At 44.4% G+C, this 25,898-nt stretch overlaps 1 protein-coding gene across 3 annotated transcripts in view; it reads right to left on the bottom strand.

Moving 5' to 3' along the window:
- Window positions 1-25,898, bottom strand: part of LRRC9 (leucine rich repeat containing 9) — a 584,298-nt gene that overhangs the window by 153,335 nt on the left and 405,065 nt on the right. For all 3 annotated transcript variants that reach the window (XM_033952892.1, XM_033952893.1, XM_033952894.1), the window contains exon 25: window positions 18,421-18,543. In XM_033952892.1, coding sequence (XP_033808783.1) covers window positions 18,421-18,543 — 123 coding nt within the window. The remainder of the gene's footprint in view (window positions 1-18,420; window positions 18,544-25,898) is intronic.

Genomic DNA, 25,898 nt, shown 5'->3' with positions numbered 1-25,898 from the left:
GGATGTTAAAGTATGAACTGAGGACCAAGTAGCTATATTACAGATGTTCTCAATGGGAGTGAAATGTAGATGAGCTACTGAAATTGCCATTGCTCTGATATGTGTTTTGATATGAACTTCCAATGGCAGCCCAGCCTGAGCATAGCAAAAAAGAGATACAGTTCGCCAGCCAAGTGAAAATTGTCCTCTTGGTGACTGGAGCCCTAAGTCTGTTTGGATCAAATAACTAGAACAGCTGAGTAGATTTTCTGTGAGGTTTTGACCGATCCAGATAATAAGCAAGAGCATGTTGAGGGCCACATTCTGTTTAGGACGTCTAAAATTTAGGTGTTGTTTAGATATCGAGCAGTAGAATGCTGAGCGTGATTTTATAATGCATAGATGCAGTAGAGAGAATCGTGCTCAGCAGTGCTGAGCAAATCTAAGTTAATCTATATTGTTAGATGTCCTTTACAGAATCACCTTTTAGGTGTTACATAGACGTCTTCATAACGTCTATGTAACATTATCATGTGTTAGCGTTATGATGTCGTTAGAATGGCGATTTTATGCTGGTTTTTTACATTAAAATTGTCTGCAGTAAAAGAATGGCACCACTATTATATTTAATTTATCTTTTAATTATTAATATACTATTTATATCCTATGTGGCTCCTTTATCATATTTCTTTTCATTCCAGTTGCCCAGGGTCACAAGGAACAGTGGGAGATTTGAACCAATGTCAGGGTGCTAAGGGGCTCATAATAATTTTAAAAAAGTCTAAAAAGTGGCCTAAATGGCTTCTTGGACGATCAAAAAGTCTGATTGTCCAAGTACCCATAATCAAAGCTGGTTTTAGACGTATCTAAAACCAGCTTAGGCCTTTCCCCTGCCTCTAAACGCACAGAGAGAAAAGAGGCGTGTTTAGAGGAGGGGAAAGGGCGGGCGGTGGGCGGGAGGTGGGCCGACCCAGACCTAGGCATGCAGTAGGTATGTTTAACTATATTTATTGAGATTTTCCAAGAAAAACAAACAGCTTAAATACAACCATAGTATGCAAAATAAGTACAACTGTTCCCCATCCATCCAAACATACAGTACCCATTCACTCTGGAAGACAAATCAAGAAATGCACAAGTCCCTTCACGCAAACCCCCTTCCATCTCCTACACAACCCTACCCCACCCCCATACCCCCTGGTCCCAAACATCCTCCCCAAAGGCAAAAGGCCATCCAACAACCCCTTGGATACCGGAAGGCGGAGCACGTCTCTAGTGCCATCGGAACCCAGCCCTCCCTTAAACACAAATTTGAACAGTGTGAGAACACAGCATAAACATTGTGTACATCAAGAAAATCCAATCCACTACAGCGACTCCTCAGTCAGCTAGGCTCAAGGTGGAGGCGACCTAGGAGCCTCCAATCTGTTAATGAACTCTCTAGCCAGGGTGTCTGAGTCAAACACGTGCCATTTACCATCCAGTTGGATCTTCAAAATAGCCGGGTATAAAAATAAGAAACAGCATTTGAGGTCCGCTAGCTTCTTGCATAGTGGATAAAATACTTTTCTCTTATCAGTCAAAGCAGCAGAATAATCCTGCCCGATCCGAATGGGAACGGAATCAAACTGCAAAGCGTCCCTCTTTAGCCAAAATTCCCGGAGAATCTCCACTTTATGCCTATAATTATGAAGTTTACCAATCACGACCCTGGACCTCTGATCCTTTCCATTGCGAGGCCCCACTCTGTGGATGCATTCAAAACAGGCCGGGCCCAGGGAAGCAGGCATAGGCAATTTGCTGGCTAGGCAGGATTCCACCACGGAGAGGAGAACAGAATCAGCAATAGTTTCAGGAAATCCCATAAAGCGCAAGTTGCCCCTGTGGGACCTGTTCTCCAGGTCCTCCAGTTTGGCCTGCTGTTGGCCGAGCTGAACTTTCAATTGAGACACTTCAGTGTTCACAGCTCGGGCCTCATCTTCCACTGTGGAGACGTGCTCCTACAAAACAGTAACCCTCGTCGACTGATCTTCCATGAGGGATTCCAATTTAGTAAGTTGAGCCGATAACTGCTCCATACTTGGCGTTAAAGCCTGAGCAATAAGTTGTTTAAGTTCCATCAGCGTCTCCGTAGCAAATTGCCTGAGCACACCACACGAGGACTCCGCCATTTTCTCCTCTCCAGGCTTACCCTTCTCCTTTTTCGCTGATTTAGACGACATAGTTAGCTGATTTTTGGCCAAAAATTTGTCCATATAGTGTCCCACCAGAGCAGCTGAAAAACGGAAGGCAAAGATCGCTGTAATTCCTGTTAGCGACAAAAAGGAAGGGCGAGGTTCCGGAGCTGGCAAGGCTAGCTGCTCACCGGCTCACAGCATCACGTGACTCTCCTATGCAGCAGGTATAACCAAAACTTTAGGCAGGTTGCCTAGTTGGCACTTATACGTTTTGACTTAGACCAAGTCAAAACAGGTATAAGTGCCGAAAAGAGGCAACTGAGCTGATCGTGGCTGCTGCGATCAGCTCAGCGGCCCCAGCAACCTGCCTACCCCTACAGCAATGATCGCAGCAGGAGAGATGGCTCATCTCCCCTGCTGCGATCCACCCTTCCTCCCCCCCCCAACAATCAGGGCAGGAGGGAGCCCAAGCCCTCCTGGCCATGTGACCCCCACTCCCTACAAGATCGGGCAGGAGGGAGCACAACCCCTCCTGCCCAGGTGGATCCCTACCCCCACCCCCACTAAAATAAGAGGAGGGATCCCAGGCCCTCCTGCCCTTGAATCGACCCCCCACGACCACTCCCCCTGAACCTCCGATTTGCCCCCCACCGACCTGCGACCCCCCCCGCCGACCCCACGACCCACTCACCCCCAATCCCACCCCCCATACCTTGAAAACGTTGGCCAGACGGACGGGTGCCAAGCCCACCCGTCTGGCAGGCCAGCCAGCTCCAGAATGGGGCCGGATTGGCCCAGGCGGTTCAAACCCTGCCCACAGGTGGGGCCTGAGGCACCTGGGCCAACCAGAATAGGTCCGGGAGCCTTAGGCTCCTCCTGTGGGCGGGGCCTTAAGCACAGGTTAAGAAAATAAAAAGAGATACACTACTCACAATGGCTGTGCTTCAGAGCAAGTGGACATGTCTGATGCACAATCTTGATATCATTGTGACATCATCAATATGCACCTAGATGGCAGAATGCCACTAAAAAAATAAGATTTGAACTTATGATCTTTAGAAGTTGGAAGCAGTGCCTTTAACTACTGGGCCACAGTTGCTTTCTTTTAGGGATGGGTTCCTGCCATGTGAGATGATACCTTAGGACATCATAAACCATCTCAGGGTAAAAATAAGTTTCCCTCTGGACTAGAGGTCTATACGGGAATGAGGATTGTGGGAATTCCGTGGGAATCCCCCCCCCCCCAGGCTCACAAGACTCCCATGGGGATGGAACCGGGATTCCTTAGGCCAGGAAAGAGAATTAGAAGACAGACAAAAGCAGAAACTGAGACCAAGATGATGGAAAAACAAAATGTCCCACCATCTACAGCAATGGAGATGTTCATTTTGAGGGGGACTAAGCTGAAAGTGGGAGGCCCAGCCCCCTCTCATGGTTATGCTACCAATTGTATTTAGTACAAAATGAAGTACTTGCTGAGTTTGTTTTGGGGTTTCCAGTTTTGGTCGACCCTACCGTCACATGACCTAATGTCTATTCTAATTCTTTCCGGTGATGTATGCATCTCTTATTTCTGTTCACTATTATTTGTTTATATTGTATTTTATTGTTGGTTTAAATAAATTAAGACATAAAAAAAATCAAAACTGTCAGATGTAATTGTTTTTTATGGGAACAAATAACTTTATGGGGGGATGGAAGAGATTCCTTGTGGGAATTGGCAGAGACAGAGGGGATTCCTCGTGGGGACGGAGGGGATTCTGGCAGAGACAGGTGGGGATGGATGGGATTTCTGTCCAGGTGCAACTCTCTACTCTGGACAGGGCAGAATGCTAATGTAAATGGCAAAGACCCAATCCATACTCTCTTATTAAACCAAATAGAAGCTGCTAAGGTACTATGTGGGTTGTATGGATTTGAACCCATGACCTGTGGAAGATGGAAGAAGTGCCTTTAACCACTGGGCCACAGGAGCTTTTGTTTAGACAAGGGTTCCTATTATTTTTTAGTGGTATTCTGTCATCTAGGTGCATATTGATGATCTCAGGGGTGAGCATGGCACAGTGGTTAAAGCTACAGTCTCAGCAACCTGAGGTTGTGGGTTCAAACTCATGCAGCTCCTAGTGATTCTGGGCAAGTCACTTAATCCTCCCATTCCCCAGGTAAATTAGAGAGATTGTGAGTCCACCAGGACAGAAAGGGAAAAATGCCAGTTCTGAGCTAACCTCGGGAGAACAGTATAAAAAATTAAATAAATAACATAAACATTAATATTCCAAACTACTAGAGGAGTCTTGATTAGTGGCTTGGTTTAAAGATGGCCTTTCATGAATCTGGAGATTAAGGGATGTACATATAGGGCTCTTTTTACGAAGGCGCATTAGGGCCTTAACGTGCGGAATAGCGTGCGCTAGCTGCTACCGCCTTCTCTTGAGCGGGCGGTAGTTTTTCGGCTAGCGCGTGCTAATCTGGTGCGTGCGCTAAAAAAGCTAGCGTACCTTCGTATAAGGAGCCCATAATGGCCTTTTGTCAAGAGGAGCATGAAAAACATAAATAGCACTGAGTTGAATTCTGACTGAAGTTGGAAAGATGCAAGAGATATTCGGATACTCCAGACTCTGTTCCTTATACCTTGCTATGCGCCACATGCTTGGAACAAGCTGCCCGAATCCCTACGGCAAGCTCCATCTCTGGCAGTGTTCAAAGCCCAGTTAAAAGGCCACCTCTTCAAGAGTGCTTTTGACTCCTAATTTCTGCATCCCCAACCCTATATGTCATGTCTGTCTGTCCAAGTTAGACTGTAAGCTCTTCTGAGCAGGGACCATTTATAAATGTCAAAATGTACATCGCTGCATAGGGAAGCTCCTGTCACAGGTTCAAAACCTGCTTTAAACCCTGCCACTAAAGAAAATGTGCCTATTCCTAAGCCAAGGAAGCTGCCCATTAATCCTGTTCCCAGTGCTAAGATCAGACAGGCAGGGCGGAACAGAGAAGGGATGGCAGAGAAGAACAGAATACCTGTTCCAAGTCACTATAATCCCTTTTATAAATCATCTGTTAATTCTCTAGCTAAACCTCTGGTCAGGCATTCTGACACAGTAAGGGTTAAGGAAAGAGGTGGAGCTGACAGGCAGAATGTGGCTAGAGCTCCAGTGAAGGTTGCACAGCAGAATAAATCAAGGCCATCTGAGAACACCCACAAGCAATCAGGAACCGGGAGGGAAGGATGTTCCTCACAGAACAGGGAACTGAAGGCTAGGAGCTCTGTCTTACTGCCTTCTGCTAAGAAACTCCCTGTCCCACAGCACTTCCATACTAACAAAACTTTGCTTTCCAAGCAGAAGCTAATTGGAAGAGAAAAGCTCCATAAGTAGGGCTTGCCAAATGCTGCTTCAGAGGATAGCCTGTATCCAGCTTCAGCGAGGAATCTCTTATGGAGGTAGAGGGAGATATCTCTGAGGGAAATGAAATGGATTGCAGCCCTGAAGCAATAGACTATAGGTCTGAATGCAGCACGAGTGAGTAAGGTACTGTGTGGGGGAAGGGAATGAAAGTTTGTACTATAAAAATGGTCCACAGAAATTTCCTGCCGGTCCACAGGGCCAGCACGTGCATCAGGCCCAAAACAGTGTTCTTCAAATGCTGGTCCACGGTGCGATTGATGCTGCGTTATCTTAGAGCGAGCTCCCTCTTCCTCACTGATTCAGTGCACAAAGCCACGGGCAGCGGCTCCTACATGTGTCCTGTGCCTGAACCGGAAGCCTTCTCTCTGATGTTACAACGTCAGAGGGAAGGCTTCCAGATGAGGCACGGGACACACAAGGAGCTGCTGCCCGCAGCATTGTGCACTGCCTCAGTGAGGAAGAGGGAGCCGGCCTGAAGATAATACCAGGGGCGGCATAAAATGGCCAGGCAGGAGCAGGCCAGAAGGTAAGGCATAGCATGGAGGAAGGAAGACAACAAAGATAGGGGGAATGATTTTATTTTTGAATTTAGTGATTGAATTATGTCAATTTTGAGAATTTACATCTGCTGTCAGTGTGCCTTGTGTAGTTTAATTTTGTGGTTAACCGTTATGTATTGTTAATAAGATTATATTGTGTATCTGTGAAAAATGAATGGAAAAAATTGTGTTACAATTAGTACTATTATGGGGGTGGGATCTGGGGTGGAGATTGGGTAGAGATGGGCGGGGTCTGGTCCACTACTTAGCCCAGTGTTCTTCAACCGTTGGTCCACAGAATAATTCTTTTATTTCTGCCGGTCCATAGGTGTAAAAAGGTTGAAAAACACTGGTCTAAAGTACTTAAAGGAAACATTTCTGTCCTTAGGAGGGCTGTATAGTGAATAAGAGTTTGATGTGTGAATGTGAGGATTGGTTAGTAGCAGAAATTAAACCAGAATCCCTGTATGCAAGCAAAGCATAGTGAGTGGGGGGATGGGTAATGCTAACTAACCTTTAAAAGGAGAAATAATGCCCAGAATGGATTCAGTGACCTGACATTGCACATCCCTGATAATGGGAACTTTTGAGAGGGGAATCTTAGACCATTAAAACAAGGGTGGATGGTTCCCAGCCCCTGCCCAGAAATAAAGAGGGTAGCAGGGGTATTTATAATTCAGGTGGTCAGGTAGGGAGAACTTCCTGAAGAAACAGAAGGTGCAAAACCATAATTGGGCCAAGCTTAAAGAGAGTGGAGCTAAACTCTTGTATTTGGATTCTGAAAACCAGTGCTGCCCAGAACTGTGCAAAGCCTGGCAGCAGAACTATGAGAAAGAGAAATCCTGTTTAAAAGGAAATGGTTTTGGTGTTTTTTTTTTTCTTTCCTGATTGAAGCACAGACTTGCTGGAAAAGAGAACTTTTGTTTGTGATAAATCTTTTCCAAGCCTCATCAGCTGGTGTGGCTGCTTTAGAACCAGTGCAATTGAACTGGATAATAAAACTTGGAACTAGCAATTATTGGTGTGTTTATTCCAGAGTGGTTTTCCAGAGAGCGCTAAAACTTGTGCCTGGGGCAGGAGCTGGGTTGCCAGCGCTAGGCTTACCCCTGGCCCCGTCACAGTACGTCTTACAACGCTATATAAGTGATAAGTAGTAGTACCAATGGCAGAGGAGATGTTTCTGGTTGCAGAGAATGTTGAATACATCAGATTTTGAAGCGAGTCCACTTGAAACGTTAACATCGCTGGATAGAAAGTTTTATGGAAGTTTCAATGACAGCTGATACTGGTACAAAGAGTAAAATATGATCATGTAACACCCTTACTTAAATTGGCACACTGGCTACCAATATCACATCAAATTACATACAAAATTCTCTTATTAATGTTCAAAATTCGCTCCACAGACACACCATAATTTCTCAGTAAATTTATGACATCCTACACTCCATCTTGAACTCTAAGATCCCTAAATCACAATCGCTTAGTAGTTTCTACTTTTAGAGAAATATTTCTTGATTAAATTCGTAACTCAATATTCTCCATTCAGGGTTCAGAATTATGAACACTCTTCCTAGTAACTTCAGACTTCTCTACAAATTTTTAAGAAAGATCTCAAAACTTTTCTACTTTTTGATGCTTTTCTATAAGCATCAGCTTCTATTTTCTGTACTATCCCTATACCTCATATGTTATCTTTCCCCTATACTTTTCTATCATAAATTGTATTTTTCCCTTATCCTCCTGTATATATATTGTTTTATAATTATTTTGTTGCTTTAATGCAGGGGTGCCCAACGCGTCGATCGCGATTGACCGGTAGCTCAGGAAGGCAACGTGAGTCGATCACAGAGCCCATCCCGGGCTCTGTGATAGACTCGTGTTGCCGTCCCGATCTACCGGGCCTATCAGCCTTCCTCTCCCCGACGTCAAAGACGCCGACGCCGGGCATTAGGCTGTTTTTTGTCATTTCGGGGGGGGGGGGGGGGCGTGGTGGCGGCAGCAGCAACAGCCTGAAAACAAAATCATCCTGGTCCAGGTCGGTGTCATACTCCGGAACTTCTACCTCTTCCAGCAGCCCTCTCCCTTCTACCTGCTTCCGGCCACACCCCCTGCTCCGCGGCTCTCTTCGGTAACTCAGTAGCAGCGATGACACAAGCTTCTGACGTCGGGGCCTACCCTCTGCGAGTCCCGCTTGTTTCAACTTCCTTTTTCCACAAAGGCGGGACTCGTAGAGGGAAGGCCTCTATGTCGGCAGCTTGTCTTGATCACTGCTGCTGACGAGTTGCTTAAGAGAGCCGCAGAGCAGGGGGGGTTTGCCAGGTGCAGGTAGAAGGGAGAGGGCCAGATGCAGGACTCGTGGGTGAGGGAGCAGAAGAAAGAGAGAGAGAGGGGAGGGAAACAAAAGGAAATATTTCATACTGGGCTGGGCCGGAGTGGAGGGTGGGTGGAAAGATTCTGGCTACAGGGTGCATTAACAAAGGAAAAGGGGGGAAAGCTGAAAATGGAGATAGTGACATAAAGAAGAGAAAGAGTAAGCAGGACCTACTGAATAAGGATAGAGATACAGAGGGAACATGAAGAGGAGGTGAAATAGAGACATAGAAGTAATGCTGAAAAAGTGTGTGGGGGGGAGATAAAGACATTGAAAGGGCAAATGGTGAACATGGGGTAAAGACAAGGACAGAGACAAATGAAGATTCTGAAAAAGTGGTGAGATAGGGATATAGGTGAGATGGACACAAAGAAGGGTGATGCTGGAAAATAGGTGGAATAGTAATTCTGACAGACACAGAAGGGAAATGCTGGATCAAGGAGAGATGGGGCTCAGGCTGGATGGAATGAGGAGAAATGCCTTGTTGACCCGGAACTTCCTCTCCTACGTCAGAATTGACATCAGGGAGCGGAATGCTGGTCAGCGCAACGCTTCTGCAGGGAAAGCTTGGGACGGCTGTTCCCCGATGGCGGTGGCAGCAAACCGAGTGGATTGGGGGAGGGCACGGAGAAAGAAAGAAAGGGGGCAGACAGGGAGACAGAAAGAAAAAGTTGGGGGAGAGAATGAGGTCTGGAGGAGAGGAAACATACAGGAGGCTGAAAGAAAGGAAGAAAGATTGGATGCACAGTCAGAAGAAGAAAGTGCAACCAGAGACTCATGAAATCACCAAACAGCAAAGGTATGAAAAATGATTTTATTTTCAATTTAGTGATCAAAATGTGTCGGTTTTGAGAATGTATATCTGCTGTCTATATTTTGCACTATGGCTCCCTTTTACTAAACCGCAATAGCGTTTTTTAGCGCAGGGAGCCTATGAGCATTGAGAGCAGCACGAGGCATTCAGCATAACTCCCTGTGCTAAAACCTACTATTGTGGTTTAGTAAAAAGGGAGGGGGTGTATTTGTCTATTTTTGTATTTTGTTACTGAGGTGACATTGCATAGTCATCTACCGTGACCTCTTTGAAAAAACCCGGAATATGAATAATTAACATTTTCTCTGCCTTTCAGTGTGCTTTGTGTTTTTTTTAAATTTTATTGTTGGTTGATCATTTTGACTTAGTCATTATAAAAGTAGCTCGCAAGCCCATAAAGTGTGGGCACCCCTGCTTTAATGCTTTTATTTTTTAATTCAATTTTTTTAAAAAAAATATTTGCATTTATTTTAATTAAGCTAGTTAGCTGTTCCATGATTTGTAGGATATCAAAAATTAATAAACTTGAAACTTAACAGCATCTACTCAGTGGGAGAAAGATACCACGCAGTGAGAGCTAACGAACGTAGATCAGGCTGGAGAAGAGATTCTTTGTTCTGTGTCAGCAGTGTTAGAAAGGATTTGCAGCATGATGGGTTCCTGGACACTGAACTGAAGAAAAAGAGGAAACCATGGTTGTCTCGGCCATCGAGGTGTAATGAGTAACATAGTAGCCTGTTCTTGGCATAGTTTGAACAGAGTAGGTACGGGAGGGAAAGCCTATAGGAAGTTCTGTCCAGTCTAGGAAAAAGGCAATGGACTCCAAGTGATTGGGAGTGTAGATTCTGGATAGAGTTTGTGATTGTGGGACGGAAGCAAAGAGATCCATATGTGGGGTTCCCCAATTGTTGAATATTTAATGTAGGACAACTGAGATGGGCAACCACTCGTTAGACTGCAGAAGTCTGCTCAGCTTGTCTGAGGCTCTTGAAGGGGTAGATGGACAAATGGAGCTGTGTGATCTGTAGATGTCATGTGACCTAGAAGATGCATCATTTGACGTATGGTGATTGTAAGCATGCACCCCCACCCAAAATGTAAGGTTTTGGAGAGGCAATGTTGAAGCAAACAAGCGCCCAATGATATAATGTGGTGGCCTTACACTCTGCCAGTCCCGGGTTCAATACCCTCATAGAAGGTTCAATAGGAAGTGAAATTAATGACAAGGACAGCCAAGAGTGATTGCATAAAGAATATAATGTTCAGAAATAGGCTTAATATTACAGAAAGGCAATATTTAGAAAGATACATCAAGCATATGCTGGGTTACAGAAAGAAATAGGAATAAGCTTTACAAATACAGAGTACATTCAGAGACTGCTGGTGTGTGTGTGTGAGAGAGAAGATAGTTTACCTGCATTAATGTGTGTCTGTGAGAAGCCAAGGAAATGAGCCAGAGGAAAGAGAGAGAGAGAAAAAAGATTTCACCTCACATTTATAGGTTTAAGACCTGTTCTAAAAATAGAATCTATTGATGTTAAGTACCCCTATCTCTTCTAAAATGTTTGAAACAGAGGGACGGGAGACTGGAGTTGCTGTTTATTTCCAGTATCACTCTAGACCACAGGTGTCAAAGTCGGTCCTCGAGGGCCAGAATCCAGTCGGGTTTTCAGGATTTCCCCAATGAATCTGCATGAGATCTATTTGCATGCACTGCTTTCAATGCATATTCATTGGGGAAATCCAGAAAACCCGACTGGATTCCGGCCCTCGAGGAGGGACTTTGACACCCCTGCTCTAGACAATGGTTTCTAATTAACTATGCAGCTACTGTCTATCTTAAGCTGTCCATCTTAAGCACCAGACATTAGCACAGCTGTACCAAGGTCTTTTGTTACTTTTACTTTAGATGTAATTTAGACATTCTGAGGCTGTCTGCACTGACATATCCTAAGGTTAGATATAACTGATATGATCTCCCATAGGCCTTTGCTGACATTGGTAAGGCCAACAGAAAATGCTGATAGGTAGCAAAGTAAGGCTGGGCTGACAGTGATGCTTTGCAGAGTGGGGACCTTTAAGAAGATATGAATTAGATTGTTAAGCTTCTGTTGTGGTAGAAAAGCTTGAGTTTGAGTTGTGTTTAGAAGCGCCTCGATGAATTCTAGAATTTTGATTGGGTTGGAGAAGAGATTCTTGTCATTGACTGCAAATCCCAGAAGTTCTAACAATTGAACTGTTGCGTTCATGGCCTGGTGAGCTTGTTGAGATGTTGGGGCCTTGATCAACTAGTCATCTAAATAAGGGAATATATGAAAGACGCAAGAGCAGAGGGTTGCAGCTACTACCACCAAGTATTTTGTGAATACTCGGGTGCTGAGGCCAGACCAAATGATAGCACTTTATACTGGAAGTGGCGAGCTCCCACTTATGGAGTGGCATAATGGGAATGTGTGTGTAGGCTTCTTTGAGATCTAGAGAGCATAGTCAGGCATTCTCCAATAGTGGTAATAGGGTTTCCAGAGAGACCATGTGAAACTTCTCCTTCACCAAATATTTGTTGAGAGCATGGAGGTCCAAGATTGGACAGAGACCTCCTGTCTTTTTCAGTATGAGGAAATACTTGGAGTAAAACCCTCGGCCCCTTTCAAGCAGAGGAACTTGCTTGATGGTGTTGAGCTGGAGGAGGGCTAAGAGCTTTTGGTGAAGAAGGTCTGACTGGAATTGAAAAGAGACTCTCTTTGGAGGATGATTTGGAGGTGTTTTTGTATAGTTGGAGTACATAACCTTGTCTCATTACTTTTAGGACACACTTGTCTGTTTTTATGAGGGTCTAACATTGATGTACGTATGTAAGAAGGCTTTCAATGAAAAGAGATTGAGGAATGGGCTATTATACTGGCTAAACTCTCGAGAAGTTAGTAAAAAAGACTGCTGAGATTTTTGTTGAGTTTGCGATTGAGTCTTCTGTGGCCTAGAATGTGTTTGATTAGCCCTAGAGGATGTAGATGATGGTACATACTGACATCTATAAGAATAGGAGAGCTTTAGGTTATAAAAGCACTTGGTTGAGGCTTGGATAATTTTGCAGCAGAAAGAGTAGATATGGACTGCTCACATCTGGTGATCTCGGTTGCCTCCTCTATCTTTTCCCCAAAGAGCTCATCTCCCAAGCATGGAATCCTGGCCAAGCACTCTTGCACACTGGCATCTAGGTCAGAAACTCTAAGCCATGCTTGTCTCATGGACAATGCTAATGCTCAAGAGGTGATGTCAAAAGCATCAATGACTGAATGAGCCATATACTTTCTAGTTTCCAGCAGGTCACTGCTAACATGTTAAAGATGTTTAATTGGTCATGAGATATGTATTACTTGTAATGTCTGAGCTAAAGATTTCATATAAAAGGTCTTCTAGATGTTGTAACTAAGAATCCAACTGGTTAACATGGTATTCTGGAACAATCTCCTACCAAATTTGTCTAAAGTTTTTCCTTCTCTGCCTGGAGGAGTACTAGCATAGTTTCTTGATCTGCTGCTAGTCCTTTTAAAAGCAGACTCTACAAGTAACGACTGGTACTGTAATTGTGGTTTGTCAAAACCTGGGTATGATTGGATCCTGTATAATGTGACCAGTTTGCGTGGAGCCATAGGAACCAAGAGAGGCCTCCCAATTTTTAAACATGGTATCTATCCTTCATTAGATTTTGAAAAGGAAGCTTTAAGCAGTCCTTAGATGCTTGCTCATAATCTAATGCATCAAAGAGTTCTGCTCTAGGTTTAGACTCTGACTCCATCTTAACTGGTAGAGCTTGCCCCATTTGAAATTAGTAAAAGAAAGGCTCTCTGGTAGTGATCTCCTGTAAAGAAGCAGAGGAAATGGGTCTGATGATAAACCATAAGACTCCTCAGCAGAGAGCTTTGGACACTCCAAAGAGTAACAGTGAGAAACATCAGTCATATTCTTCAATATCCTGCTTCGGGGATGGAAAATGGCAAGATGGACATTGAGGAGGATGTTGAGGTGGAGGAGAGCATCAGGAAGTACTTCTCTATGATCTGTGGTGCCAATCAGAAGAACACCTGGAGCGGGAAGAACTTTGACGTCAAGATGATGTAGCCCTCCTAGATCTTGAGTGACGTTGATGGGGAGTAAGAGATCTGGCCTTCGGTGCCAGAGCTCTGCTGAGACCTGGATGGCACCGACTGAGTCAAGGTTTGTGCTGCCTGTTATTATAATATGCCAACCAACTTCCTCTGCACTAGTTCTTTAATTTGGTCCTGTAAAGATGGCACCGGTACCAAGGTAGTTATCGGTTCAGATGGTGCAGTACGTACTGGGTGTTGAGCCATTGGTGACTTCAACGATGAGGCATGCCTATGAGGAGACACCAGTTGAAGAGATGGAGACCTCATCTCAGTGCGTAGACACTTGGCATGCGTCGATGGTATAGATGCCTGAGGCGATGCCAATTCATGCTGAGGTGTCAGTGCATGCTTGGAGGGGGAATCAGGCTTGTACTTCTTAGCCTTTTTACTAGATTCCCCAGATGGTGGTATCAGCGATGATGCCAAGGTTGAGCGAGGTGTTGGACCTGGTACTGGCTTCAACACTGAAGAAGGTCTTTGCTCGGCATTAGAATCAGAGCATATCCTCAATGCTCCTGGTGTGGACTCACAAGATTTCTCATATTATAGCTGTCTTAACCTTCAGTGAGTGTCGCGGACCCTAGACTCCATTCCAGTCAACTTGCTGGAGTCCAAAAACCAAGCCAGAGGCAAGCAAAGGAGGACTAACTAGTGTCCGATAAGTCCACACCTGACAAAACTGAGAAGTCAGCCTCGATGAAGAAGCCACACCCAACCCCGGCATCATTGGGGCTTTTTAGGCACAGCCACTGCATAGGAACCTAATGACGCCTGGAACTGGAACCATAGTAACATGGGCGTAGATCTGGGAACGTCTCTGGGAGGAAAAACCAGTGTATTGCTGACGACACCTGCAGGAGGAACGAAGAGTACTACGACCCCATCCTGACATCCAGCGAAACATGGTCACAGGGAGCGACTTAAGGCGACACTCAGCAACACCTTTGTAGAGGTCATCCAGACCTATACCAATAAGAAGATGGCCCTTGAAATGATATCCGCTCTTGAGGCAGCATCCCCAGTCCAAAGATGGATCCAAAGAGTCCAGCGTGCAGACACGGCACCAGTAGAAAGAACTCAAATGAGATCATAAATGGATACCTGGCCCCTAATACACACCAACAAAGGACAGGCATGTACCTCCACAGGTCGGAATGACAGGCGCACACCATAAAGGAAGTGGCCACTGCCACTTGGTTACCTGAAGATACCGCTAGAAAATAATGTTTTGTAACATAATATCCACCCTGCAATCCTGAGAGTTCTTAAACCTCACTCCTCCGTCACTAGGGTGGGCTGTGCGTTGGATAGCCAACAACATGGCAGAATCTACCTCAGGCTGTTCAAACCTACCAAATATCAAGATCCAGGTGATAAAGCATAGACATAGCTTTAGAAGGTTGGAAAGAGCTTTCAAGGGTATCACATTGTTCTGAAACCAGACCAAGGAGATGTGGATTGAATGGAAAAAAGGGCACAGGAGAACAGTCCAGAACCGAAGCCTGAGAAATGAAAGGTGCAAAATCCAAATGAAGTTCTTTCAGACCATCATCCGTAAAAGAGGCGGATAGAAGCCTGCTTAAAATCTGCGAAAAAGGATCAGCACCCAAATCTGGATGCTCAGGGCGGCCGAAGAGACCAGTCTTAGCAAAGGCATCAGCTGGTTCCAAAATAAAGATAGTGGCAGGAGACAGAAGAATCATAATATCTGGATGGCAACTACTGCAATCGAGGTCTGGCATAGTCAGATGAGAGGATTCCTGAACAGGAAGCTTTGCAAAAGACTGAAAAAGCCCTGACACGCCTGCTGGCTGTGTCAAACAAGTAGCACCTGAGGAATACGCCTTTTAGAGGAGCTAAATAAAATTTGGTGACAAGGCCCACTCTGCAAACAAGGTAGGACTCCGTTGAGGGACATGCTCCATGCCAAAAGAGTACATAGACTCAGAATGCAGGCGTTTTGCGCCAGACTCCAGGACAATCTCTGGGCGAGATTTTCTTCGGAAGGCACAGACCCAGGCTGACTCCCCAGCCCAAGATTACTCAGAGGAGGTGATGTCTGAAGCTCCCGCCTTCTCCCCCAGTGAGCTATGGTACACAGTACACAATCGCTGATCCGGTGCCAATCCAGCGTAATCAATGTCTACATTCAACAGATTAGGGGTTGGGGAGTCCATCCCAAACAATTCTGTGTTAAATTGAGGGGTTTTTAAGGCAGAAATAAAAGAAAATACAGTTCAATATCAAATCCAAGATGGCCATCATGAATTTGCGCCAAAAATCAAAAATTAAAAAATAGTGATGTAGAGTCTGGAGAGGTGGGAGACCTGAACCCTACCCTCAGAAACTGAAAAACGACTTCAAAATTGTTTTACAAGCCACTTCCGAAGTTCCCATAGGAGATGATGGAGGTTTACTCACAGTTATGCAGTGCCAGAATGTCAGAAGTTATAAACAGCATTAGAGTGGAGGAAAAGGATTTTCTGCCTCAGAAACAGCTCCAAATGGGTCAAGACTTGAGATTTTCTGACTGCCAGTCAGACACCGATTATGACCTCCAACCCCACGGATCCTCGTCCACACGGTCAGGGTTGGGAAAGGCAGCCTGCGCCTTGAAATCTCGGTGGGTTTTGCTCCAGATGCATACAGCCCGTGCTTTAAACCAGTGACAAGGTCACCGGCAAGCAAACTCACAGGGGAAGGGACCTTGGGTCTATAAATGGTGGTACACAGCAGGCTGGCTCCACAGATCCACCAGAGCTTTTCTGTGAAGCATCAGTCCAGCACCATGGGACTATATCCTGTCCTCTGACAGGGGACCATCGGGAAGGGGCCCAAGGTACTGAAGTCACCGAGAAACAAACTTTAAGCAAAAAAAATAAGAGATAGAAGCAGAGCCACTGCAAAAGACTTCTGCACTGACTGTTTGTATGTAGAAATTGTAACTGGATATGTTTACAAGCTCTCAGGCTAAAGGAGTGGAGCAAGTGCTCAGAAAAGTTGTGGATTTCTGCAACTCCTGTACTGTGGGTTGGGACTGAACATCTAGCGTATGGAATCCAGAAGGGACGTAACAAAATGTCCTGTTGTACTGAGTGCACCACTTAAAGCCACTTGAAGGTTATGACAGAAAGAAAACCTATTAACACAAGATCTATGGTCCGGGGAGGTTGAGTAGATGTTAACCTGAAAACAGCTCGATGCTCTCAGCCTGAAACAGGCACAAGAGGGTCCTTAGACCTTTGAAAAAATGCAAAAATGTCAATAGGGAACAAAAAAGAAAATATTAACCGAATGAAAAATTTTTAAAAATATAAGTGGTAAAGTGGAAAATAGTAGTTTGATGCACTTTTGGAAGTACTCCAAAATAATACAGCTTCGTAGCTCCACGGAAAACAGAATTGATGATCCCACGAGCCAACATCAGGTGGGAAGGCACTGGCACATGTGCAGTACAGGCAGTCTTGAGACTTTGCAAAAATTTTTAAAGTAACAGTACACTTTACCACTGTCCGTACCGGGCTCCATGGATGATGTCACCCACGTGAGAACATGTTGCCTGCTTAGCCCAGGATAGCTTACAGAATACTGTAAGATAACATGCATCATTGTCACTTTTAGGTACCCACACGTATGCTAGATCTATGACTAGTGTAACTGAAAGCATCTAAATGTAGGTTAAGCCTAGGTTCCATTATACTGTAGAATAGGGAAAGAGAATGAGACTTGTATACCACCCTTTTGTGATTATACATTTAAAGCAATTTACATATATACATGCTCTTAGGGGCAAATTCTATAAATGGCATCCTGATTGTAGGTGACGGTAGGCCTCATTTCACTGTATATAACCAGCTAATCGGGACGCAGATTTTAAAAAAAAAAAAAACCAACACCCGAGGCAGGCTGCCTACATTGTAGGCGTCTTCGCAAGCCTAGGGAGGCGCAAAGGGCCGCCTAAGCTTGCCCAAGGTAAGGCATGGGTGTGGTTTCACCTGGAAGTAGTCTTAGGTGAGCTTAGGCAGCCCTAGGCATCTCCCTAAGGCCATGATAGGCGCCTAAAATATAGGCCAGCAAAGTGCTGGCCTACTTTTCAAATAGTTGCGACCTAAGGGATCTGACCAATCGGAATCCTAGGCCACTCCCAGTGCATTCCAGAATGCACTAGGAGACAGGCCTAAGATTCTGGTTGGCCCAATCAGGGCGTCAGGCCCCTCCCTGGTGCATCCCACAATACACCGGGAAGGGGAAGGCCTGCAATTCAGTGAAGGCAAGCCTGCCGGAGGGAGTAAGCATCAAGCATCCCTCTGGATAGCCAACTAAAAAGGTACTTATGGAGTCCGGGTGGGCTTTGGGGGGATAAAGTCGGGTGCGGAAGGATGACACGGGGGGGGGGGGATCTAGTAGGAGGGACCGGGTGTCCTTCCTGCCAGGGGATGTCTCAGGGGTGGGGGGGTCAACAGGAGGGACTGGGCATCCCTCCAGATGGTGGATGTCTTTAGGGATGGTGGCAGGAGGAACTGGGCACTCCTCCTGCCATGGACATTTGGGGGGGCAGCTTCGGAGGTTCCTGCAGGAGGGACTGGACATCCCTCTTGCTGGTAGTCTTTGTGGGGAGGACAGGTTCTCTGCTGTGGCCGCTAAACTGATCACGGCAGGAGATTCCCTTGCCACGATCAGCTCAGCGGCAACCCAATTCTCTAACCAGCGCATGTGACATGGACTTCTGCACTGTTAGAGAATCATGGTGTTAGGTGGGCTTAGGCACGATTCTATATAGGATGTCCATGTGCGATTCTCAAAAGCGACTTAGGCGGCTTCTGAGACCGGGCATCCTATACAGAATCCGGCCCTTATTGTCCACCTTCAGGGTTTCAAAAGAGCATGGTACCTACATCCTACAGGTTTATACATGTGCATATTTGCTGAGAGGAGATAGGGGCTACTGATGAAAAAAGACTGAAAATGAAATTTTAGAGACTTACTATTGCATCCCCATCAAGAGCCTTCAAAGCTGGGAGATGGAAAATTACAAACATCCGATAGTTTCCTTTTTTCTTTTGTATTAGATTTCCATACAAGTCCAAGATAACGAGATTATTTAAATTCTAATAAATAAGACATTTATAATTGATAGGTTAGTTCTTTCTTGATCTTTCTTGTTCTTGATCTCTAACATTCTTCAATCTTGACCATATTTTGCTACATCATGATAAGATACAAATACACATTATTCTAGCTGCAAAGTGCATCACAAATGATGGGATACAATGGTATCTCTCCTGTCTAACTCAATCAGCATAACTCCCTCCCCCAACTTCACCAGGAAAGGAGAAATTAGATCTTACCTGCTAATTTTATTTCCTTTCAGCCCACATATTAGTTCAGAACCTGTGGGTTACATTTATTGGCCAGAAGATGAAGACAGAAAAACAAAATAGTCCCATGTGATTCCCCCTTAAGAGTGCAATGCAGCCTTAGATATTCAATATTTTAACAGAGAAAGCAATGTTTTAGATGTTTCACTTCCACATAAGTTATTGTATTTGAAATACTCATGCCAATTTAGTGAGCATAAACAATAAGGAAAGGTGAAACTGCTAGAAAAATTTGAACAGGAGAAGGAACCTGATAGAGTATAAGCTTTTGGAAAAGAACAGAGTTAGAAAACAGATATGCTAGTGTGGGATTTGGGATTCTGGACTGGGACAAAAAGAAAAAAAAAAATTAGCAAGTAAGATCTAATTTCTTCTTCCTCAGCATCAACTGTAGATCAGACTAATCCAGAACCTATAGATTTAGCAAAGCACTTCTTAAATATCTATGACTAGAAACGATTAAGGATTACCAAAAGGAAAACTTGCATTTCTCAAAAACAGCAACAATGCCTGTTGAAAGTGGAAATGGAAGACAATATTCCTATTCTGCTAGAATTAATAGGAAGAGTAGTCACAAGTTCATCTTTGATGACAAATTTTCAGGATAAAAATTCCAATGGCTTGACAAGGCATCTTACCATACTATAGAAGAGGGCTGCCCAAGTCCGGTCCTCGAGATCTACTGGCAGGCCAGGTTTTCAGGATATCCACAATAGATAGCATGAGAGAAATTTGCATACCAAGAAGGCAGTGCAGGCAAATCTTTCTCAGGCATATTCATTATGGATATGCTGAAAACCTGGCCTGCCAGTAGATCTCGAGGACTGGACTTGGGCAGCCCTGCTGTAGAAGGTTAGATATCATTCCTTTCTGTTTTCAAGGACATAGTAGTTGTAAGAAGAAGTTCAATTTTCCAGAAAGTGAGAAACCCTCCCATTGTGTTCCATTATGTTCCCAGGACCTATCAGCTTTACCAGCAGGTACAGCTTCCCAAGGGAGAAAAAACAGAAGTCATCCACAAAACAAAAGAAGGGAAAACAAAGCATTTGTCCCAGAGTAGTACCTATGAAATGAAGAATATACCTCTAATGGAAAACTTGTACAAGGGAAACCCTGGAACTGAAGTGACTTCCAAAAGAATATATTGTTAAAAATGGGGAACTCCAAAATGCTCTAATAAAAAGGTGAATGGATGGACAATCCAGGACTTTGAAGATGAAAGCACTGAAACTGGAGGAAATGAAGAATGGATAAGTGTCTATTTTAGCAGATCACACCGAAGCGCACTCCCTAGCATGGACTATTGTTTGTTTGTTTGTTTATTCATATATATCCCGCCCTTACCCAGGGCGGGTTACAAACTGACATACAAAATCATAACATTACTTCACAAAATACATACATCAGCAATAAATACTCCCACACTTCAATGCAAAAAATACAAACCATAAAAATACATAGGCGACCAGCACCTTACTATAATCTTCTCCTTTTCCTTAATAACATAATTTCACCCCTTGAATTTCGTCTAGAAAAAAAGATGCCGTTCAACAGTTTTTTAAAGTTCTGTATATTCTGCGGGGACCTTATTCCATTCCCTTGGCCCTATATAATAGAATATACTATCCCTTGACACCATCTGTTTCAACTGCTTCACAGATGGAATTTGTAACTCCAATTGTTCTGCACATCGAAGTGGGTGAGGTGGAACATGTGGCAGAATACTCTCAACAAGATGTTTAGGAGCCAGATTATGCAAGCACATGTAAGCGTTTAGTATTAGTTTGAAGTGGATCCTAGCCATCAGCTTCAACCAATACAAGCTCACATAGTATTTTGTCAAGTGCTCACGTCACCCCAGCCTAAACAAGGTCCTGATAACTGAATTCTGGGCCACCTGGAGAGCACACTATGCCAACATCTGTACCCCCAGGAATACCAAATTACAGTAGTCAAGAACCGAAAGAACTATTGACTGTAGAACTAATTTGAACAGATGGATTGACAAATATGGTCTAAGAAGTCCATTCACCAGATGAAGTTGAAAGAACACTTATCGTACAACTGCCTGTACCAGACTCTTAAATGTAAGCCCCAAATTGACAAGAACACCCAACTATTTCACCTCCTGCACTACCGACAGTCTCGCCCAGCAAATCAAGGGAAACTGGAACATCAGTGCCAAGTGACCTCCTGATGCACATTACGCTCGTTAATTACTATTACTATCGACTGCAATCGCGATACTGCCATACCAAAATTTTCCTCTACCGGGAAAAAAAATTGGATATCATCGGCGTAAATTCTATATAAAACACCAACAGCCTCTTTTACAAAGCTGCACTAGTGGCTGTACTGTGATAATGGCCCCGAAGCCCATAGATATTTAAAGGGCTTCAGGGCTGTTGCTACGCGGCTTTGTAAAAGAGGCCGCAAGATTCAATGTATTATATGCTGTTGTTACTTATTTTTAGTTTATCAGGTACTTTAGCTAGATTGTGAGCCTTCGGGACTAGTGCTGCCCGATTCAGGAAAAAAAATTTCGATTCGATTCAGCCTATTGAATTGGTTTTTCGATTCAATTTTCCTGCCCAATTGGGTGTTTTTTTCAAACATCCTGGTGGGTTTATAAGCTTTCTTTTCAAGGATGCTTTTGATACTTAAAAAAGCTTGACTAAAAGAGTTTCATTTCATTTCATTTCCATAACCTTGCTAAGGTTCATTGCTTATTCCCTCCCTATTGTTTTTTACCATAACTGTCTTCTTTTCTATCAGCAATTTTTATTTATCTACCCATCCTTTCCTCTCATTTTTACATGTTTGTAATATTAGTCTTTAACTCGTTACGTATGTTTAGTTTTTGCTTGTTTTGCTGCCCCCTTAATTGTATGTAATTTTAATGATATGTTCATCGCTTAGAAATTTGAGTAAGCAATTAATCAAATATACAATAAACTTGAAGAGGCTATAAATTTAGTTTGCTCTTAAATTTATCTAAATTGTTTTCTCCTCTTAAGTAAATGGGAAGGGCGTTCCATGTTTGAGGAGCCGTAACAGAAAAAAAATAAAATGCCGCCGTGTATTAATAATTTTAAGTGAGGGAATAACTAATAAATGTTGATCATTAGACCTCAGTAATCAATGATTTGTAAATGAAAGTCGGAGTTTTATATAACAGAGACTTAAAGGTATGCAGACTTAACTTTATACTGTATAAGATGCGCGACTGGGAGCCAGTGCGCTTTCTTAAGAAGGGGAGTGACGTGATAAAATTTCTTGGCTTTCATTATAAGTTTAATTGAAGTATTTTGAATGATCTGTAAATGTCTAATTTCATTTTGGGCTATTCCCTTGAGTAGGCCATTGCAATAATCGATTTTTGAAATAACCTAGGAGTGAATCAGAATGTTAAGAGATTTTGGACATAGAAATTTAGATACTGAACGGATTTGACGAAGTCTGTAAAAGGTGGATTTAACAATATTACTAATGTGATTATGATAGGTTAGTTTATCATCAAAGATAACCCCTAAAATCTTAATGTTACTTATCAACTGTGAAGTGGTACCCTTGTTTACACCACACTGGCGCTGTGGTGTAAACAAAATAAACAAACAAAAAAGGACTTTTCCTCTCTCTGTTAAATCCTAGTTCACGTTTGCGGTCTAACACCAGCTCTGGCAGGATACACTTTTCAAATCTGACACATTGTAATCACAAAACAGAAAATAAATTTATTTTTTCTACCTTTTGTTGTCTGGTAAATATTCAAATCTTGTTGGTCCCAGGCACTGGTTGTCTTGCTCACCAGGGTCTCCTTCTTTCTTCTTTCTCCGTGCTAACCATCCATCTGCCATCTCTGTCCTCCCCTTCCATTTTCCTTCCCTCCCCCGGAGTTCTGGCATCTTTCCTTTTTTTTCGTCTCCCTCCACAGATTTACCTTTTCTTAACTACCCTTTAATCCAGCATCTCTCCCTCCTTCCCCACCACCCCAGGGTCCACCATCTCTCCCTTTCTTTTCCCAACTACCCTCCTATCCAGTATCTCTATCCCCCCCTTCACACCATCCCTTGTGTCTAACTTACCTCCCTTTCTGTTCCTTCTCTCCCTAAATTCCATTGTCCATTATCTTTCTCCCTCTCCTCTATTTTTAGACCCATTATTTCTTCCCCCCAAAAGTCCGGCATATGCACGTCTCTTTGAACCCCCCCTTCCCTCCCTCCCTCCCTCCCTCCGTGTACTTCTACACCAGGGCCCCCTTCCCCTGAAGGTCTGTTCCCCCTGAAGGCCTGTGCCACCATCACTGAAGGCCTGTCCCCCCTTGAAGGCCTGCATCCCACCCATGAAGGCCTGCCTGTCCCCCCTGAAGGCCTGTGCCACCATCCTTGAAGGCCTGTTCCCCCCTTCAAGGCCTGCATCCCCCCTGAAGGCATGCCTGTCCCCCCTGAAGGCCTGACCCACCCCCATCCCGACCATGACCTCCCCAGAAGGCCTGTGTGTTCCCCCTGGCTCCCACTGGTGTCCGGCTTCCCCCTGGCCTCCCCGCATTGTTTACCTTATAGGAGCAGCCTGTAGAGAAGACTGCGGTGCTAGTGATCTTTGCAAACTGCTTCGGAGCTGTTTCCTCTGACGAGGTCCCACCCCTCCTCTGACATCAGAGGCAGGATCGCATTGGAGGAAACAGCTCTGAAGCAGTTTGCAAAGATTGCTAGCACCACAATCTTCTCTGCAGGCTGCTCCTATAAGGTAAACGTTGCGGGAGGGCCAGGGACGGAAGATGGACACCAACACTTCTCAACTGACCCTCCCCCCTCGCCCTCTAAAGCAGGTGCAACAGCGTCCGGCCAGCAAGAGCAGCGCTGCCGCTCCTGCTTTAGGGGATGAGGGGGGTCGGTCAGCCGAATTGGGAAGCCAATTTTTTTGTTGTTGTTGTTTTAAATCAATTCGAATCGATTCACCCGAAGTGAATCGGTGAACCGATTCGAATCGTGAATCGGGCAGCACTATTCAGAACAGATAGGGTAGGTTTTTTTTCAGTACCTAATTTCATTTTAGTTTGGTACATTGTAAACCGCTTATGTCAGTAAAATGCAGGAGCGATATATCAAATCTTAAATAAACATAAACATAGTTCCGGCTCTGAACTGGTAATAGCATCCAAAGGATGTAGATTGCCATCTGCCGTAAGAACATGTCTAAGCAATTCCATGGCTTGAACCCCCCAATCATGAAAAACAGGGCTATCTGATCCCAATCCAAAACCACCATCGGCAAAAGACAACTAGTCCGATAATCAAAACTGCCCCACTGAACCAGATCTTTCCATACTCTCCTAGCAGCTTGTATCAAACTGATATGAGGATATCAGAAGGAAGCCTCCCTGGCTTAGCGTGCAGAACATACAGCACATGATACGGGGTACACCAAGCGGATTCCATCGACAACGGCGAGTAATGATCAGTAGAATTATACCAGTCCCCAAGATGTCAAAGAAAGCAAGCTAAATTGTAAAGCTTGAGATTTGGTATCCCAAGATCTCCTTGCCGCCAATTACCCATCAACAAAGGGAATTGTAATTGAGCCCTTCCCCCCCTCCCAACATTACTTAGCCAACAAGCATATCAAATTTTTAAAATAAAAATAAACTTATGGAGTATTTGCCTGAGCCTGATTCTTTGTTCAGTACCAGCTCTATGTCATGGATATCCAGTAGCCTTTGTACTGATGCCCGGACTCTGAGGACTCTCTCCGGCCAGCCAGCTGGAGAATCTACAAAGAGATCTGGAAGGGAGTCACCAAACTTGATTTTGTAACCTTTTCAAACAACTTCTAGGACCCAGCTGTCTGCGCCTATCTGAGCCCAGACCAACCAAAAGGCCGACAGCCTATGTGTGTGTGAGGGGGGGGGAGGGGCTAATCCAGAGCATCCATGAGGCGGAGACAGCACAGACTGACACCTTGCTCATAACTCTGATGATATACACAGCATCCGATATATAATTCACCTCAGATAGGAGCATTTGTTTACTTGAACAATTGTCCAGTACTTGGCAACAGAATTTTAATGCCAAAAAATGTAAGGTAATGCACCTTGGTAGCGGAAATCCATGCAGAACATACACCCTGAATGGTGAAAACCTAACAAGAACTGTAGCAGAACGGGACTTGGGAGTAATCATCCGGGAAGATATGAAAGCTGCCAATCAGGTGGAGAAAGCTTCAACAAAGGCTAGACAAATGCTGGGTTGCATCAGAAGGAGCTTCATTAGCTGAAAGCCTGAAGTCATACTGCCGTTATACAGATCCATGGTGAGACCTCACCTGGAGTACTGTGTTCTGTTTTGGAGGCCACATTATCAAAAAGATGTGAAGAGAATGGAGTCGATTCAGCGAATGGCCACTAGGATGGTCTCAGGACTTAAAGATCTCCCATATGAAGAGCGTCTGAGCAGGCTGCGCTTATATTCTCTTGAAGAGCGCAGAGAAAGGGGGACATGATAGAAACATTCAAATATATCACAGGCTGCATTGAGATGGAGGAAGAAATCTTTATTTTTACCGGTCCCACGACGACAAGAGGGCATTCGCTAAAACTCAGGGGGGGAAGATTTCATGGGGACACCAGGAAATACTTCTTCACCGAAAGGGTAATTGATCAATGGAATGGTCTTCCACATCAGGTAGTCGAGGCCAGTAACACGCTCGACTTCAAGGGACGATGGGACACACAGGTGGGGTCGCTCCAGAGGAATGCTTAAAAGATGGATTCTTGAGGGAGGGTTGGTTCTTGAGTGGGCAGACTTGTTGGGGCCGTCGGCCCTTTTCTGCCGTCATACTCTATGTTTCTATTACACCTGTTTTTATTTAAAATTGAGGTATTTTGAGGCAGAAGCTTTTATTTTCAAATTTGGAAATCCAAGATGGGCACAGCAGCAGCAATTTTAGCGCCAAAAACAGCCTGTGTGATTTAAGCTAGGGTCCAATTTTGAGATTTTGGAGATGGGGGACCCTGGCTCTAACCTCAGAATCCCAAAAATTCTACTTTTAAAGACCCCACGATTCTGTATTAGAGACTATCGGCCTGT

This window comes from Geotrypetes seraphini, chromosome 7 (assembly GCF_902459505.1).
Source record: "Geotrypetes seraphini chromosome 7, aGeoSer1.1, whole genome shotgun sequence".
NCBI classification, from domain to species: Eukaryota; Metazoa; Chordata; class Amphibia; order Gymnophiona; family Dermophiidae; genus Geotrypetes; species Geotrypetes seraphini.
This window is presented reverse-complemented; position numbering and strand designations above follow the sequence as displayed.